The 15018-nt window shown below is 38.5% G+C and overlaps 1 protein-coding gene across 3 annotated transcripts; it reads right to left on the bottom strand.

Annotated features, from left to right (window-relative positions):
- Nucleotides 1-1733: 1733 nt before the first annotated feature.
- On the bottom strand, nt 1734-10081 carry LOC108675143. Of its 3 annotated transcripts, none has more exons than XM_018163133.2 (8): nt 9540-10081; nt 7813-7886; nt 7118-7174; nt 5582-5949; nt 3680-4174; nt 3298-3476; nt 2931-3104; nt 1734-2529 (listed from the first exon to the last, which is right to left on the bottom strand). In XM_018163133.2, the coding sequence occupies exons 1-8, from the start codon at nt 9580-9582 to the stop codon at nt 2333-2335; spliced, it is 1587 nt and encodes a 528-aa protein (XP_018018622.1). In that variant the 5' UTR covers nt 9583-10081; the 3' UTR covers nt 1734-2332. The 3 variants fall into 3 exon arrangements, with proteins under 3 accessions (XP_018018622.1, XP_018018621.1, XP_018018623.1); XM_018163132.2 differs by having other exon boundaries at nt 2931-3107; nt 9540-9736; XM_018163134.2 differs by lacking the exon at nt 9540-10081 and adding an exon at nt 8326-8730 and having other exon boundaries at nt 2931-3107.
- Nucleotides 10082-15018: the final 4937 nt, after the last annotated feature.

Below are 15018 nucleotides of genomic sequence, written 5' to 3'. Positions count from 1 at the left end.
TTAAAAGATTCCTTCATTCCTCCATCCATTCCTCTATCTTGAGGAAATTCTTCCATCATTATGAAATTTCTTCGTCATTAACATATTTCTCCGTCCACATGAAATTCCTTCATCCTTCTGAAACTCATCCATTTCTAAGAGATTTAACTAATAATTTACATAATTTAATATCCTATCGATGTATTAATATTCTCTTTGTTGCAGATGTTAGTCGTAATGCTGCTGAGCGCAGCAGGTGCCGGTGCGCGGCCGCGCAGCGTCAGAGTCGCACTGCAGGACATCGAGCTGCTGGAGGAAGCTCTCCCTGCGCTGCGGGCGGCGCGTGACCTCGGGCTACCTGTGGACGAAATCGTCGTTGAGCAATCGGTGCCACTCCAGCAGGTACGAGTCGTCACTCATGCAGGTACGAGTTGTCACTCCAGCAGGTACGAGTTGTCACTCCAGCAGGTACGAGTCGCCACTCCAGAAGGTACGAGTCGGCACTCCAGCAGGTACGAGTCGCCACTCCAGCAGGTACGAGTCGCCACTCCAGCAGGTACGAGTCGCCACTCCAGCAGGTACGAGTCACCACTCCAGCAGGTACGAGTCGCCACTCCAGCAGNCACGTGAATGAAGTACAGTGCAGTGTGTGCAGTGCGCAATGCAGTGCAATGCACATGAATGAAGTACAGTGCAGTGTGTGCAGTGCATTGCCGCAAAATGATATGTACAGTACGTCATTCAGGTCTCACATGCACGGGCTGGCAGCTCAGGAAGAATATCTTCGCCACATCTTCCTCCTTGACGCCCAAGTCCTTTATGGGATCTGAAAGCAAGCAATATTTCAGAACAATAAAGCCCAATTATACGACAAAATGTATAGTTTTGATTTCTCATTATTCATGAGATGAATAATGAAAACATCGAATCATTTTCTCAACCGTACAAGTATTAATTTGAACAGAATCACAGCAAATCGAAAAGAAATGAGAGAAATTTATTTATAAATCGTGACCTTCTAGGAAAGCTCGATTATGTTAATCAATAAATATCAAGAAAGTAAGGCAATGAGATCTTAAGGGGACCGACCTAGCAAAACGAAAACTTCTACAGTTATTATCCGATTGTCATGAAACGTCACATACTGTCTCTTATACACATCTAGATGTGTATAAGAGACAGATGTTAGGTTATGTTATGTTAATTGAAAAATTCATGTTTTCAGGTAAAACAGTTCTCTTTCATCTTTTATTTAAGAATGTATCATGAAATTATTATTTTTGTCTAGGCGTAACAAAAATTATTTATTTTTCATGTCAAGTATCGTTTCCTGAAGTTCATGTTACATTTTTTCACTTCAATGCAGAAAAATAATTTTTTCATGAAGAACAACTTATAGAGAAAGCGAATGTCATTTTCCTTGTAACGTTGCCTTCACATTGAGCGCAGGTACTCAAAAAGTATTCTATCGCAATCCATTAATTTGCATTAAAATGCCACTTCCCTTGCATCATTTTGAAATTTTTAATATAGCAAATTAATTTTTATTTCATCTTGCACTTGGGTTTATAATTTCCTGAAATCTTTCATATTGTTTTTAAATTCTTTATTGATTATTAATACGAATATAGATTTTATTTTTAATGAAAATAAGAAGTTAATCGCATGTCACTAGTTACTATTTTTCTTGTCAAGATATAGCATCTGCTGATAACCACCTTTCAGCATCTGAGTTGCAATAAATGCGAATAGACCTTGTTTATAACGTCTATTAAATAACTTAACTTTTTTAGCCTACAAAATTGATTAATTAGTTCACCGCTAATTCATCAATCAAAATGAACAAAATAATAGCATTCTACGTATATAGAGAAAACTCATGAAGAATCTATTTAAAATCATATAATTTTAGAAATTTCGTGAAAACTGTTTCAGGTGCTTATATATTAAAAGCTTATTACTCGCATAACATGATTATAAAATACTCGAGCGTTTTCACAACTGTTCCGTGACAATATGATGTATAACAATCTAGTACTGCCTGCCGCTACAGCACAACAAACGGAGAAAAATTAGCACAGGATACAATTTTCAATCGAAAAGAGAAAAATCAGGCAAATAGTTTATAACGATGATTTTCAGCATATAACTGAAAGACTAGAGCGCAATGCACTGCTCAGACGATTGGCGTCTGACTTCATATTTATCAATTGCAGTTTCAAATTCGTAATGTTTCCTTATCAAACGTTCCAGCATCACTGTTTCCAAATATATTTTCAGTCTGAGGTAGAGCTTCGGTCTTAGAGCTTCTTCCTTTTCATAGATATTTTCGCTAGTATAAGCTCTTCTACTTCTAATTCTCTTTGGGAAAGACGAACTCCTTCTGCAGAGATGACTCGTAGTATGGCGTCTGTCTCCATGTTCTGTCTGAGTCGTCGCGCAACACGATGGAGTTCATACGGTATGTCGTCTCGCGCAGTACGTTCTCTATGCACGTGTCGGTGCCCTTGCGCCTCAGCGCGTCAAGCAGCGTTTGGATGAACATCGATCCTAAGAAAAAATATGTTATCAGTAACATGTTTGCCGAGAGGTGAAGTTAGATCATAAAATTATCAACATTTATGATGGAAGACTTGAGTTGAGATTGGAACCAAGTGTTCGACTGTAAAAAAATGTAAACCAGGAATAATTCAGAAAGCTTGGATGCTTCATAATACAATGGCAAAAAAAATATGCGCAGTCACGCATATGAATCCCATTTTCTTGTTTAAAATTGTATGCCCGAGATATATTGATCTCCGGTCTAGACATTTTGGAACCATGATGCACTTATGAGTGTGCTGGTCGGTAACTGTATGCCACATGCAAAACCAAAGTTCTGAAAATCAGAAATAAATCGCGGACACTGGACTGAAAACATTTTCATTATGCAGCTGTCAATTCTAAAGTACCTTCTTCGTTGCGTGCAGCAGGCTGGTACCACATGGTGGCATAGCAGACCAGCGTGTCGGCGAAGTTGTTTACGCTGGTGAAGTCAGCGTGTGGCAAATACTTCTTCTTCCACTCATCTCCTGCATCGATGCCGAGTGCCACTGCATCTGTGCTTGTCCGCATTCCTCTGCTGTCTGCTATGTGAAAAAAATACATCTACCTAAGTTCCAAAACCACATGATCTTTGTTATGTAACATAAATTACGAATTTCTTTATTACACGCAGTAGACTTGGTTATTGCTTGACACAATCAAGTACTTCATACACTGCTAAGTTCCAGCGGTTTATGCTAAAGCCTTTTATGTCGGTTTTGTTCCTAAACCAACCTTGTGCATATGACCTAGGGCGTCTATTCGCGCATGCCTGGATGAAGAAAAGCTTAGGTTTAGTCTTGAGCCAATCTATGTCCACGAAAGGCTGGATAAGATCGGTACGCCGATGGATCTGCCCGTCTTTGACAAAGAGGTGAGTCTTGTCGCCGTGAGCCATGAACCACACCACCAGACTTTTGGAGAGTTAGAAAAACATTAGTTACAGTGATCAAAACATTAGATTTAATCTTCGTACATTGTCCTCTACAACATTCTATTGTAAAGAAATTCTTCTATTCCTCTACAAAAAATTTATGGTCACAGAGTAGAATAGTTGTTCTAAACATTACTAAGATGAAATACCGAAAATTTCGGTTATCATTTACAATTGTCTCACCTGTCGTAGAACATGTTTCGTGATTCCCCTAGTTTTGCGATGAGTGACTTGACATCTTTTACCGATGGATTTATTTTGATCAACACATCGTAATTGAACTCAGTTTCGAAGAGAGCCTTCACGTCAGCCACGTCTGTCTTGCTGCCGTCTTCACGACCTTCGAGCATAGCGAATATCATACAGACTCCAGGAGGCTTGTTGGTGATTTGATATCTTTTGAGTTGGCCGATGGCTTTGGTGATGTGCTCTGTGTCACGAGGCTTCGTTTTATCTAGCAACGATCTTGCTGCTTCCAAGTAACTCTCAAGTTGGTGGGTGTAGAGGCTGGTAAGGTTTCCACTTTTGAACATGAAAAGAATCATGTAGTAGAAGGCTGCATCTTTCATGGCTTTTGACGCCTGCAAACTTGCCACACTTTTGATAACTGACACCGCCTCGGCCATCTCTTTCATGTCCTCGTGTGTTTCGCCCTGCTGTGTGATGAATTTCCTCAACCTACGGGAAATCATTAGAAATGATCAACTATTTAAAAATTAGTCCAATAAAGCCATTGAGTAACTAATGAGTTTACTCTATCTCACAGAGTTCATTTTGCAATGAACGCTTACCGTGCGCTGGATACACATTCATTTCCATTCTGTCTCTGGATGATATTGGTCACGCGAAAAATAAATTTGAATGTGAGTGTTGCCAAAAAAAGCCTCGAGGGCCCAAATTCACTAAAAAAGTGCAAAAAAAGACCTTATTTGCAATTCTTGGAAAACTGCAGATCCGACCGCTGAGGACGCAGCCGCGGCCACAAATCCGACTGTTAAATAACAATAAATAACTCAGCCTCAGATCTAGAAGCTGCAGGTGACAGCGCCTTCAGGCAAAATTCTAGCATAGTCGCTCATAAGCAAGTGTCTTGAACGATGGTAAAATTCACGGGGTGCATGCCGGAGGCCAGCATTGCCAAACTTCTCACTTATTTCATATTCCTTTCCATATGTAAGAATGCTAGAGTGAATGAAGTCAAGTGATCAAAGCCATATATAGCGCCGGATGTCCACAGCCACAAATAAGCTTGCCAAAGGTAAACATGGCCATACTACCTCTGGCCAAACCTCCTCTGGCCTAACCTCTTCAGGCCTAACCTATATGAGCTGCAACCTTTCTCCTCCCAAAATAAACCTGAGCGGACCTAACCTAACCTCATTGGCTGCAAAAAGTTAGAAAGGCGGTCCAAGTGGGGCAAACCTGCTTTCACTGTGTGCGTACCCTAATCTGCCACATATGGTAACGTCAGACCAGATGTGTTACCATCGCTCAAGACAGCAGGTCGCTCGGTCTCGCCTACTACTCTCAAACCTCTTCCTGGCCTAACCTATTCCCGCTGTCCCGACTCACAACCTTCTTGCAACCAATGACTGGCTATACTTACTAAATAGCCCCGCCTATCTCATTTCCTGCAGCCAATGAGGTTAGATTAGGTCAGTTTAGGTTTGTTTTTAGCGGAGAAATGTTACGACGTATGTAGGTTCGGCATGAGAGGTTAAGCAGGAGTAGATTAGGACAGATGCAGTATGCCCATGCTCAAATTATCATGCATAAGTAGAGGCTCTGAACATACGACGGTATAACTTTAAGAACTTGACTTCATAAGCTGCTATGCCATCTAGCGTTCTTCCCCCGAGAAAGAATGAAGCATGAAGTGAGAATTGGGCAGGGCCATACTTTCAAAAGTTGCTAAGTGAACGTAAGTACTTACGCTCTATTTTCTTGTCTATGGTTGGTGGATTTTGCTTGAAAGGCCGTCAATGATTCGCGGATGAACTAACGATCTCTTAACTTTTTTTGAAAGTATAGGCCCTGCTGGCGTACGACATGTTAACCAAACTTCCCTATTTTTCCAGAACTCACGCATAAACTTCCTCTGCAGACAACGACTCGCATATTTTGCCGATGTTTTTGTTGAATGTGTAGGAAAGGAATTGATTTTCATTGCCAGCAGATGATCTTCTTGTATGGCGAGCAGGGATACGTTTCTGACTGAGCACTGCTTCTAATTTTTCTTGCAGCAGCGCTGGGACTGGGTAGCCCACCACCTGCAACACCTCCGTGAAAGTCAAGAGCTCTTCGTCTTGAACGGAGATCGCATCGTCCAGGTCCGCGAAATTGCTCTCAAGAGTTGGCATCTCCAAGAGGGGCACATCGAGGCTGCACATCCGTAACGTCTTCACTTTCAACTCCCGCATCAAAGGCTGCATGCTCTCCTTTTCCAAAGACTCCTACAAGTCAAATTGATAGGAAATTTTTAATACATATATGGGTAACACAAAAACAAAGCAAAAAATTCAGGTTGCGAATTCGTCCTTTCCCGCTGTTACACGAATAGCGACAAAAATATTTATTATCACATTATCACTTATTTGTAGCTCCGCTGACCGCTAAAAAAAATATCCCTTGTCATTAGGGTTTCATGCAGAAGTTTTAAATGGTCTATACTGCTCTTCATGATTCAATTTTTGGCACAGAGAGAAAAAGCCTCTGGACATTAATATTAAAATATAATACTCGTTTGTTTGTCACTTTTGCACTTTTGTATATTTCTTTATTACTTGCCTAAATAAATTTTCGTTCATATTGAGAGATGCCGCCATAAATTTTTTCACACAGAAGGTTTGTTATAACTTAAAACTAAACGAATACATCTTAATGATATAAAATTCTGCATACATTTTCTACGTCTTACAAGTTCTAATTTATATTCATAAGAAAATCTATGTGTATTAGAATCAGATGGTGGTCAGATGATAGTAAGCCAGTAGCTCGTAGCACGCAAATTCATCATAACCCATAAATCGAAAACGGAATCAATCAACTTTAGAAGCAATGAAAACGCCAAGTAAATTCATTATATCTTCATCGAAAACTTCTCGGACACCATCTCTCGCATCAATTAAAATATTAGAGAATACAAGTACAATCAATAACCTATCCTAATTTTTTTAACTGATGAAAGTTCTGGTCGCCGAAACATTTTCGATGAATATATAGTGAATTTACTTGATGTTTTCTTCGTTTTTAAATTCTTTGCATACCAGATTATATTTGACCGGCGGGATTCAGTTTGAATCGAAAGTCTCCCAGTGAGCTCAATTAAAGCATGATAGTAAATGAACACTTGACTTAAATATATACTTTCCCACCTTTTGAAGTATTTCAGACAGACGTCCTTCAAGTTTCGCTGAAATACCTTAAAAATCCTTCAAGTTTCAAGTCGAATAAATGGTAAAAACTCTGAAATGCCAAAGTATTAATAATATTTTTAGGCTATAATAGTATTCTTGTTGAATCTTGGGGGAAAACTCAACTCGAATCGCTATTTTTAATAGAGAAACCTCTTACTCTGAAGTTAGGCGCATCAATTTTCTATTGGAAACTTTAAAAACTTACCTTGAACTTTTCAAGCAGCCTGCACATGGCGCAACTGTTGTCATCTCTGTGTTCGGCCTGAAATATATGAGAAAAATCTCATCATAATTTTCCCAGGTACTGTAGAAAAATCTTCTTCAGTAAATATCAGTTCTTTTTTTTATTTCATGATAAAATAATTTCACAGAGAATCAATTATCACCATATCATTTATTTACTGAATTTCATTTATTTTATCTGCATTTGAATTCATCCCTAAATATTTTAACTGCCGAATTGAGCTATAGCTTGGCAGTCTCTTGAAATTGACTAGCTGTCACAATGCATTGCTGTGCAAAATGCTTCAGTGCAGTGCAATATGCGCAGTGCAGTACAATGTTTGCAGTAAAGTGCAATGTGTGCAGTAAATTTTAATGTGTGCAGTGCAGTGCAAAAGGTGCAGAACAGTTCAATTTAAGCAGTTATCAATGTACATCAATAGATAAATGAAATGTCTGAAGTGGGCAATGCACATGAATGAAGTACAGTGCAGTGTGTGCAGTGCAATGCACATGAATGAAGTACAGTGCGGTGTGTGCAGTGCATTGCACGTGAATGAAGTACAGTGCAGTGTGTGCAGTGCGCAATGCAGTGCAATGCACATGAATGAAGTACAGTGCAGTGTGTGCAGTGCATTGCCGCAAAATGATATGTACAGTACGTCATTCAGGTCTCACATGCACGGGCTGGCAGCTCAGGAAGAATATCTTCGCCACATCTTCCTCCTTGACGCCCAAGTCCTTTATGGGATCTGAAAGCAAGCAATATTTCAGAACAATAAAGCCCAATTATACGACAAAATGTATAGTTTTGATTTCTCATTATTCATGAGATGAATAATGAAAACATCGAATCATTTTCTCAACCGTACAAGTATTAATTTGAACAGAATCACAGCAAATCGAAAAGAAATGAGAGAAATTTATTTATAAATCGTGACCTTCTAGGAAAGCTCGATTATGTTAATCAATAAATATCAAGAAAGTAAGGCAATGAGATCTTAATTTTAATTAATGTAAAAAATCATTTCTGGAAAAATCATTATCACAAGTGGAGATTTGTGGACCATAGCCAAATGAAGTTTTGCACATGCGTTTAAAATATACGATGAAGGTAAAAACTTAATAATAACACTCCTATCTTTATGGCCATGTATCGCTTTAATTTAATAACTGGTTATTTCTAAACACCTTCTGTTGACGACATTATGATCTCGTTTCATCAAGAGAAGCACAGCTCAATCGTACTTGTATGATGCTTCGCTTTGTCGAGACTGACTGGTTGAGAGGAGGCGGTTCAGGTGAAATAAAATGTGTGGTTGCTATCATGCTATCATCTTCTCTGATATCATCGTCGCTGATAAGATCAAACCCAACTCTAGATGATGAGATAAAGCTTTTTGAAGCATCGTAATCTGGAAACCTGACTTCGACCTTCATGATAATTTTGAAAAATTAAAGCATAAATAGCCTAACCAAATAATTTTGATGAGGTTTTGTTATCAACCTTATCACAATCGCATATACAAATACCTCCGGCACTGTTGCAGCGCATGATAAACTGAAGCGCCAAATAGCATATCAATTTCACCTCAAGTGTACTGCTTGCATGTGTCAATAGTAAAATCGCTCCCGATTATCTTATTTCGAGTAAAAAATATTTTTTGTGCAGCAAACCATACTAACTAAAATCCCTGAACTTCAAAATCGCTCACGTTTACGAGGTGTGTGCTTTTATATACGAATGTATCTTTTTGCTGTCAAAAATTGTAAAGTTCTCTCGTTTGATCCCGTCGGAAAAAAATTGTGAGTTCTAAAATGCAGAAAATCTATTAGTTATTACATGCGGAAGAAGTAGCCTACTTATATAGTTTGTTTTTAAATAATATTATTGCATGGTTAAGGTAATATTAAGGTATAGAACACATGTGGAGCATAGAACAATCAGTGTGCACATGGCTTACAGACAATCATCGCGTGCTACATAAATAGCATCATTGTAGGTGTCAAAACAGCAATCATCGTGTACGACGTAATCACTATCAGCGTTAAATTATGTGATTAAAAGCACTTATGTGAGTATGCACCGTGAATCATGTGATTATGCACCGTAAAAGCAACATTATTATTCACCGTAACAGCAATCAACATATGTTTCGTAACAACAATCATAGTTTTCCTTAATAACAATCATAAGCGTAACGTAAAGGCAATTATCGTTTGTGCCGTGACAACAACCGTCGTAAGGTGTAACAACAATCAATTACGTGCCGCAAAGGCAATCATGTCCGACTTTCCGTGACGTAAAAGCAATCATCATTTGTGCCGTAATAACAATCATCGTATGCAGTTGCAACAATCATTTAGTGCCGTAAAGGCAATCATCAGGTGCAGGAAAGACTCACGACTAGCGATGAGCGCGCTGCTGGTCTTTCTGGTCTTATGCATTTTGCGTCACGATCCTGTAATTTTAATGATCAACTTTTGCACCTAGTAATTAAATGCTGGGCAAAAATGGAACGCAATTGTCTTTAAAACAAAAAGTTTTTTGTACAAATTAACCAGAGAGCTATTTAAATTTTTATGCAGTTTTTGGTATGAAAAAGAGAAATGTGAAATTACTAAAACCTGCAATATGCTTTTTAGGAATAAACTACATGATTCAAGATGATCCGTAAACGGACGATTAAGCGTTGAGAAGATTTCTCGACGAACAGGCCTCGTGGAACAGTCCGATAAAAAAGACAGTAGTTCAAACTTGCACAAGTGACATTTTTCAGGTACAACTCAACCAAGTGACCACAACGAAATGACAGCTACTTACAAAACAACTGCGATAAAACCTCAGAATACAGTACAAGACAACAACAACAATGCAACAAAATTACTACCAAAAACAACACTACCACCCAATAACTACAATATTTAAACTGAAATAGGCCAACAGCCAATTAATATTTAAATAAGTTAACTTTTATCTAAAATCGACAACTTCTCTTCCATAAAATCCACAAGATAAATGACTCCATGTGACGAGCTACTAGTTAGATTCAGTCCCAGAAGCACAGTTTTGCAGAATTATTCATAAGCCACCATTGCTCATTCTTCACGCTGCAAATTATGCCGCGTGAAGAATATGAATGTGGATTAAAATTATTTTCTATCCATTCACTATGTATAAATTAAAAATGTATAACTTGCGTAAAATTCCGTTTTGGATACTTTATTTCGAGCATTTAAAATTTAGTGCTGTAATATTCTGTAAGGATTATGTGTCATTTGAATAAATTTTAGAAATCAATGCGGTACTTCTGCATTTAAATAGAATCAATGTTCCTCATTGCCCAGCCCAAATTCGCACCTCTCGACAGTTCACCACTATCACCTTCACTCAACTGCCAGGACGCTCGTATCGTGGTCTCTCATATATTGACGGTCATTAAGCCGATAATTCAACTATCTAACGCTATGGCGTCATGAGCTGATAAATAGATCAATGCGTGGTAGCTGGCTAATATCTTGAAGCAGTGGCCATCGTAATTACGCTCGATAACTTAATGCGCATGAGTCATGCTCAATGCCGTAAAACGGAGGTGACTTGGAACATTTCTAGCGCTTTATTTTTTTGTGATATAAATAATCACATAGTGAATATATAAAAACTATCTCTTTATTGCATAGGTAGATTATCTCGCATAGGTAGATTATCTTGCATAGGTAGATTATAGCCATTAACATAATTTCTCTAATACAATAACTTTTTTAGTATATAGTTTTCTTTTCTTAAATATCAAAACGGATATATACGTATAGTGACCCTGTCAATGGTCCAAGCATTAAGGTAACGCATTTGAAACCTTGATATATTTGTGTTAAATCAGAACTGCTCGTGAGTTTTAATTATAGGTTATTGAAAATGTTCCAATAAATAAAATACCTTTAACTTAGTAAGATTGCTGCGAAAGAGCAACCCGCTATAAATACTAAAATTCGTTTGTAGGTACTAAATTATTGATGAAAGCAGTAGCCAAAATTTTTAATAAAATAATATTAAAATACGCTTGACTACAAGTTTATAGCTGCAGTGCATTGTTCTGTTAAAAATTATATTGTGGAAAGTCTGAAGACATATATTTTAAAATTAGTTTGATATTTTATTTCTAATGTTCCATGTGTTTGAACGTGAGACGCTGATATGTGAAACAAAGCAAACGTGATAAAATTACGCGGATGCGAGTTAACTATTTACTATCGGACTTGCGTGTGGGAATTTTGAGAATTTTTTACGAGGAATTTTGTTAATTTGTTTTAGTGGATCCTGCGTCACTTAAGAATTTGATAAAGGTTTTTTGCTATCTAAAAATTTCAAGAAATAATGCTACCAAATGCTGCTAATGCTAATAATGAATGCTTGAAACCTATTTATTATGCCTCTCTATTTGCAAACATATTTCACGAAAAAATATACTTGGTTGTTGAACTATTTGTATACTTGATTTGTTAATTATGCTTGTTAATTATTTACTTATACTTGTTTTTCATGTCCGCAATTATTAAATACATAATAAATTTCAGTTTCAGAGTTGCTTAATTATCGTTGCGTTACGATACACACATGACCGGATTCATAAATTGTTCATAAAATTAAATATTTTTTACAGTCCCCGTAAATTATAATCAATGCGATCCATCATCGGAATCTGCTCAATAAATTGCAGCATTGATGGCAGCTGGATTTATAGCGTCTTATAATGTTCTTTAAGCATATTATCCGAAGTTATTTAGATTCATGTATTCTATCGATAAGCATTCATATCAGTTCTTCGTTTTGGTAACGTTTTGTACAGCGCAGTGGCTGCGCATTGCCCTGCTCGTTATCTATGTGAACTGATATAAGACTTAACCATGTTGCGACATGACTCACCCAATAAAAAAGTTAATTATTTAAATGTTTTTTCAACAAATGGCTAATGCAAGTACCGAACGTTCAAGATTTTACGTGTGTACATTGAAAATTAATTATTGTTATTGGATATTAAATTACGGTTATTAACCCAACGGAATACAGAACACTACGAAAAGTTTAAACTCATTGTTATTCATAACTAAGTATTTATCCGATGTTAACGCTTATAACCTTCATGTATTCACAGCGAATGGAGTCGAGTCCAGCGTTTATCTGAACTGTAACGCCAATTAACGATTATTATAGTCAAGCACGATTCAATTTCTGCTTAAATATTTTCACTACAAAGCGCGTCTAGAGATATGCATTCTACTTGTCAACTGCCGCATTACAGTCAATATTGATATTGTGATCCTAAGATATACGTCAATACTGAACCAATGATTAGATTAACAGGGCTTACTGAAAAAGTGAACACAAATTGGCTGCTGTATTTTGAAGTCGTGGCGCTAGTATAATAATTTTTGGGAGAACTTCACTGCTGCGTAGCACAAAATAATTAAACTGTACGCGTCGTGCATGACAGATCGTTCCGCACGCATGCAGTCCTGATTGTAATCCCATTAATAATTAGAAAGCCCGAGTAATGAGTATTCTAGTTGATTAATTACCAGTTCAAACCCACATTTTACACAAAAGATATGACTGGTATCACTCAGAAAAATGAGTGACATTGTCCAAATAACGATGCATTTTTTGGCCATAAGTGGATTACCCCGACCCACTTTGACCAGGCAATAAAGGCGTATCAGTGCTACGTGCAGAAAGTGTGTCACTAATTGGACAATATGACCCATTATTTTTTCTGTGTGTATCAAAATACGAAAAAATTGAGTTTTTTAAATTATCTATATTTATCATTTGCAAATAAAATTTCAATTTTTTATCAATTCCTTTCTTTTTTACCTCCAATTCTGTCTTATTTTCCCACTTGGGATGAAATTTCAGGTCCAGGTAATATCCTAACGCGATAACTATCGCGGATAGGCACCCCAATAACCTCTCTATTTTTAAAGTCTGAGGCTTCAAGCACAAATACATAAACAAACTTTGGCATGTTGCCAAAAAAGCCTCGAGGGCCCAAATTCACCAAGAAAGTGCAAAAAAAAAGACCTTATTTGCAATTTTTGGAAAACTGCAGATCCGACCATTGAGGACGCAGCCGCGGCCACAAATCCAACTGTTAAATAATAGAAAAATAACTCAGCCTGCAGGTGACAGCGTCTTCAGGCAAAACTCTAACATAGTCGCTCTTAAGCAGGTGTCTTGAACGATGGTAAAATTCACGGGGCGCATGCCGGAGGCCTGCATTGCCAAACTTTACACTTAGTTTACATTCCTTTCCATAGCTAAGAACGCTAGAGTGCATAACGGCCTATGATGTCAAGTGATCAAAGCCATAGCGCCGGATGTCCACAGCCACAAAATAAGCTTGCCTAAGGTAAACATGGCCATACTGCATCTGGCCAAACCTCCTCTGGCCTAATCTCTTCAGGCCTAACTTATACGAGCTGCAACCTTTCTCCACCCAAAACAAACCTGAGCTGATCTAACCTAACCTCATTGGCTGCAAGAAGTTAGAAAGGCGGTCCAAGTGTGCTGGTAGAGACAGTCATTGGCTGCAAGAAGGTTGTGAGCCGGGACAGCGTGAATAGGTTAGGCCAGAAGAGGTTAGGTCGGAGTAGATACAGCCGGATGGGGAACTGCCTGCTTATGAGCGAGCATGCTTAAACATTGGCTGAAGAACCTACGGCGCTATTATCTTTCGGCAGTGTGTCGCTTGTTCGAGTTCAAACGTGGTCTGCGGCTTCTAGTTCTGAGGCTGAATAAAATTAATACATGGTGAAGCTAGGCGTTAGCTCCAGGGCTTATTTAAAAGTAAAATTTTTGGCCTACGGCTGCGCCCCTACATTCACGCCTGTATTTTCGACACAAATGAGGCAGTTCAGGCGGCTGCCAGAAAACGACTAATCTGCCACATATGGTCACGTCAGACCAGATACGTTACCATCGCTCAAGACAGCAAGGTCGATCCGGTCTCGCCTACTACTCCCAAACCTCATCCTGGCCTAACCTATTCCCGCTGTCCCGACTCACAACCTTCCTGCAACCAATGACTGGCTGTACTTACTAAATAGCCCCGCCTATCTCATTTTCTGCAGCCAATGAGGTTAGATTAGGTCCGTTCAGGTTTGTTTTGGGCGGAGAAATGTTACGACGTATGTAGGTTCGGCATGAGAGGTTAAGCAGGAATAGATTAGGCCAGATGCAGTATGCCCATGCTCAAATTATCATGCATAAGTAGAGGCTCTGAACATACGACGGTATAACTTTAAGAACTTGACTTCATAAGCTGCTTATCAATAAATCTTAATTCTAAGAACGAACGACAAGGCAATTGTAGGCTGTAAATGCAAGCACTACGAATCAACTTATTACTACAAAGAATTAATTTCTTAAACACGAACACAGTAACTGACAAAAAGCTAGGAAAGTTATGTTAGAACATGAAGCGGCACACGAAACAAGTGGCGAGGAAAATTGGCATTGTAGGGTTAGGTCTTCAACTGCTACAACCCATATATACAAGTTGCGGGACAAAGCTGAATTGCCTTGGTGTGTTAGTGTACAACTGCCACCGAAGACCGTTCAAGTTTTCCGGCTTAGAAAATCAGCACACAGTTTACGTAGGCATAGTTCAAGAGTGGAATTGAATCTATTGATTAGACCGCAAGTTTCGGGGTTCTAGGATCTAGGGCATAGTGAATACGGGCGCAACCCCCAACAGTTTATGGAGATCACCCCTGAGCTCAGAGATAAATAACGCACCGTTGTTGCTCAGAATTTAGCGCGGTATTCCAACGCGAGAAAAAAATTCTACAAGGGCTTCCGCGACAGCAACGGAATCGATAGTTCTG

The sequence above is a fragment of the Hyalella azteca genome, unplaced genomic scaffold (genome assembly GCF_000764305.2).
Source record: "Hyalella azteca isolate HAZT.00-mixed unplaced genomic scaffold, Hazt_2.0.2 contig13161, whole genome shotgun sequence".
In the NCBI taxonomy this organism is placed as follows: domain Eukaryota; kingdom Metazoa; phylum Arthropoda; class Malacostraca; order Amphipoda; family Hyalellidae; genus Hyalella; species Hyalella azteca.
Note: the sequence above shows the minus strand (reverse complement) of the source record. Positions and strands in the feature narration are given on the sequence as shown.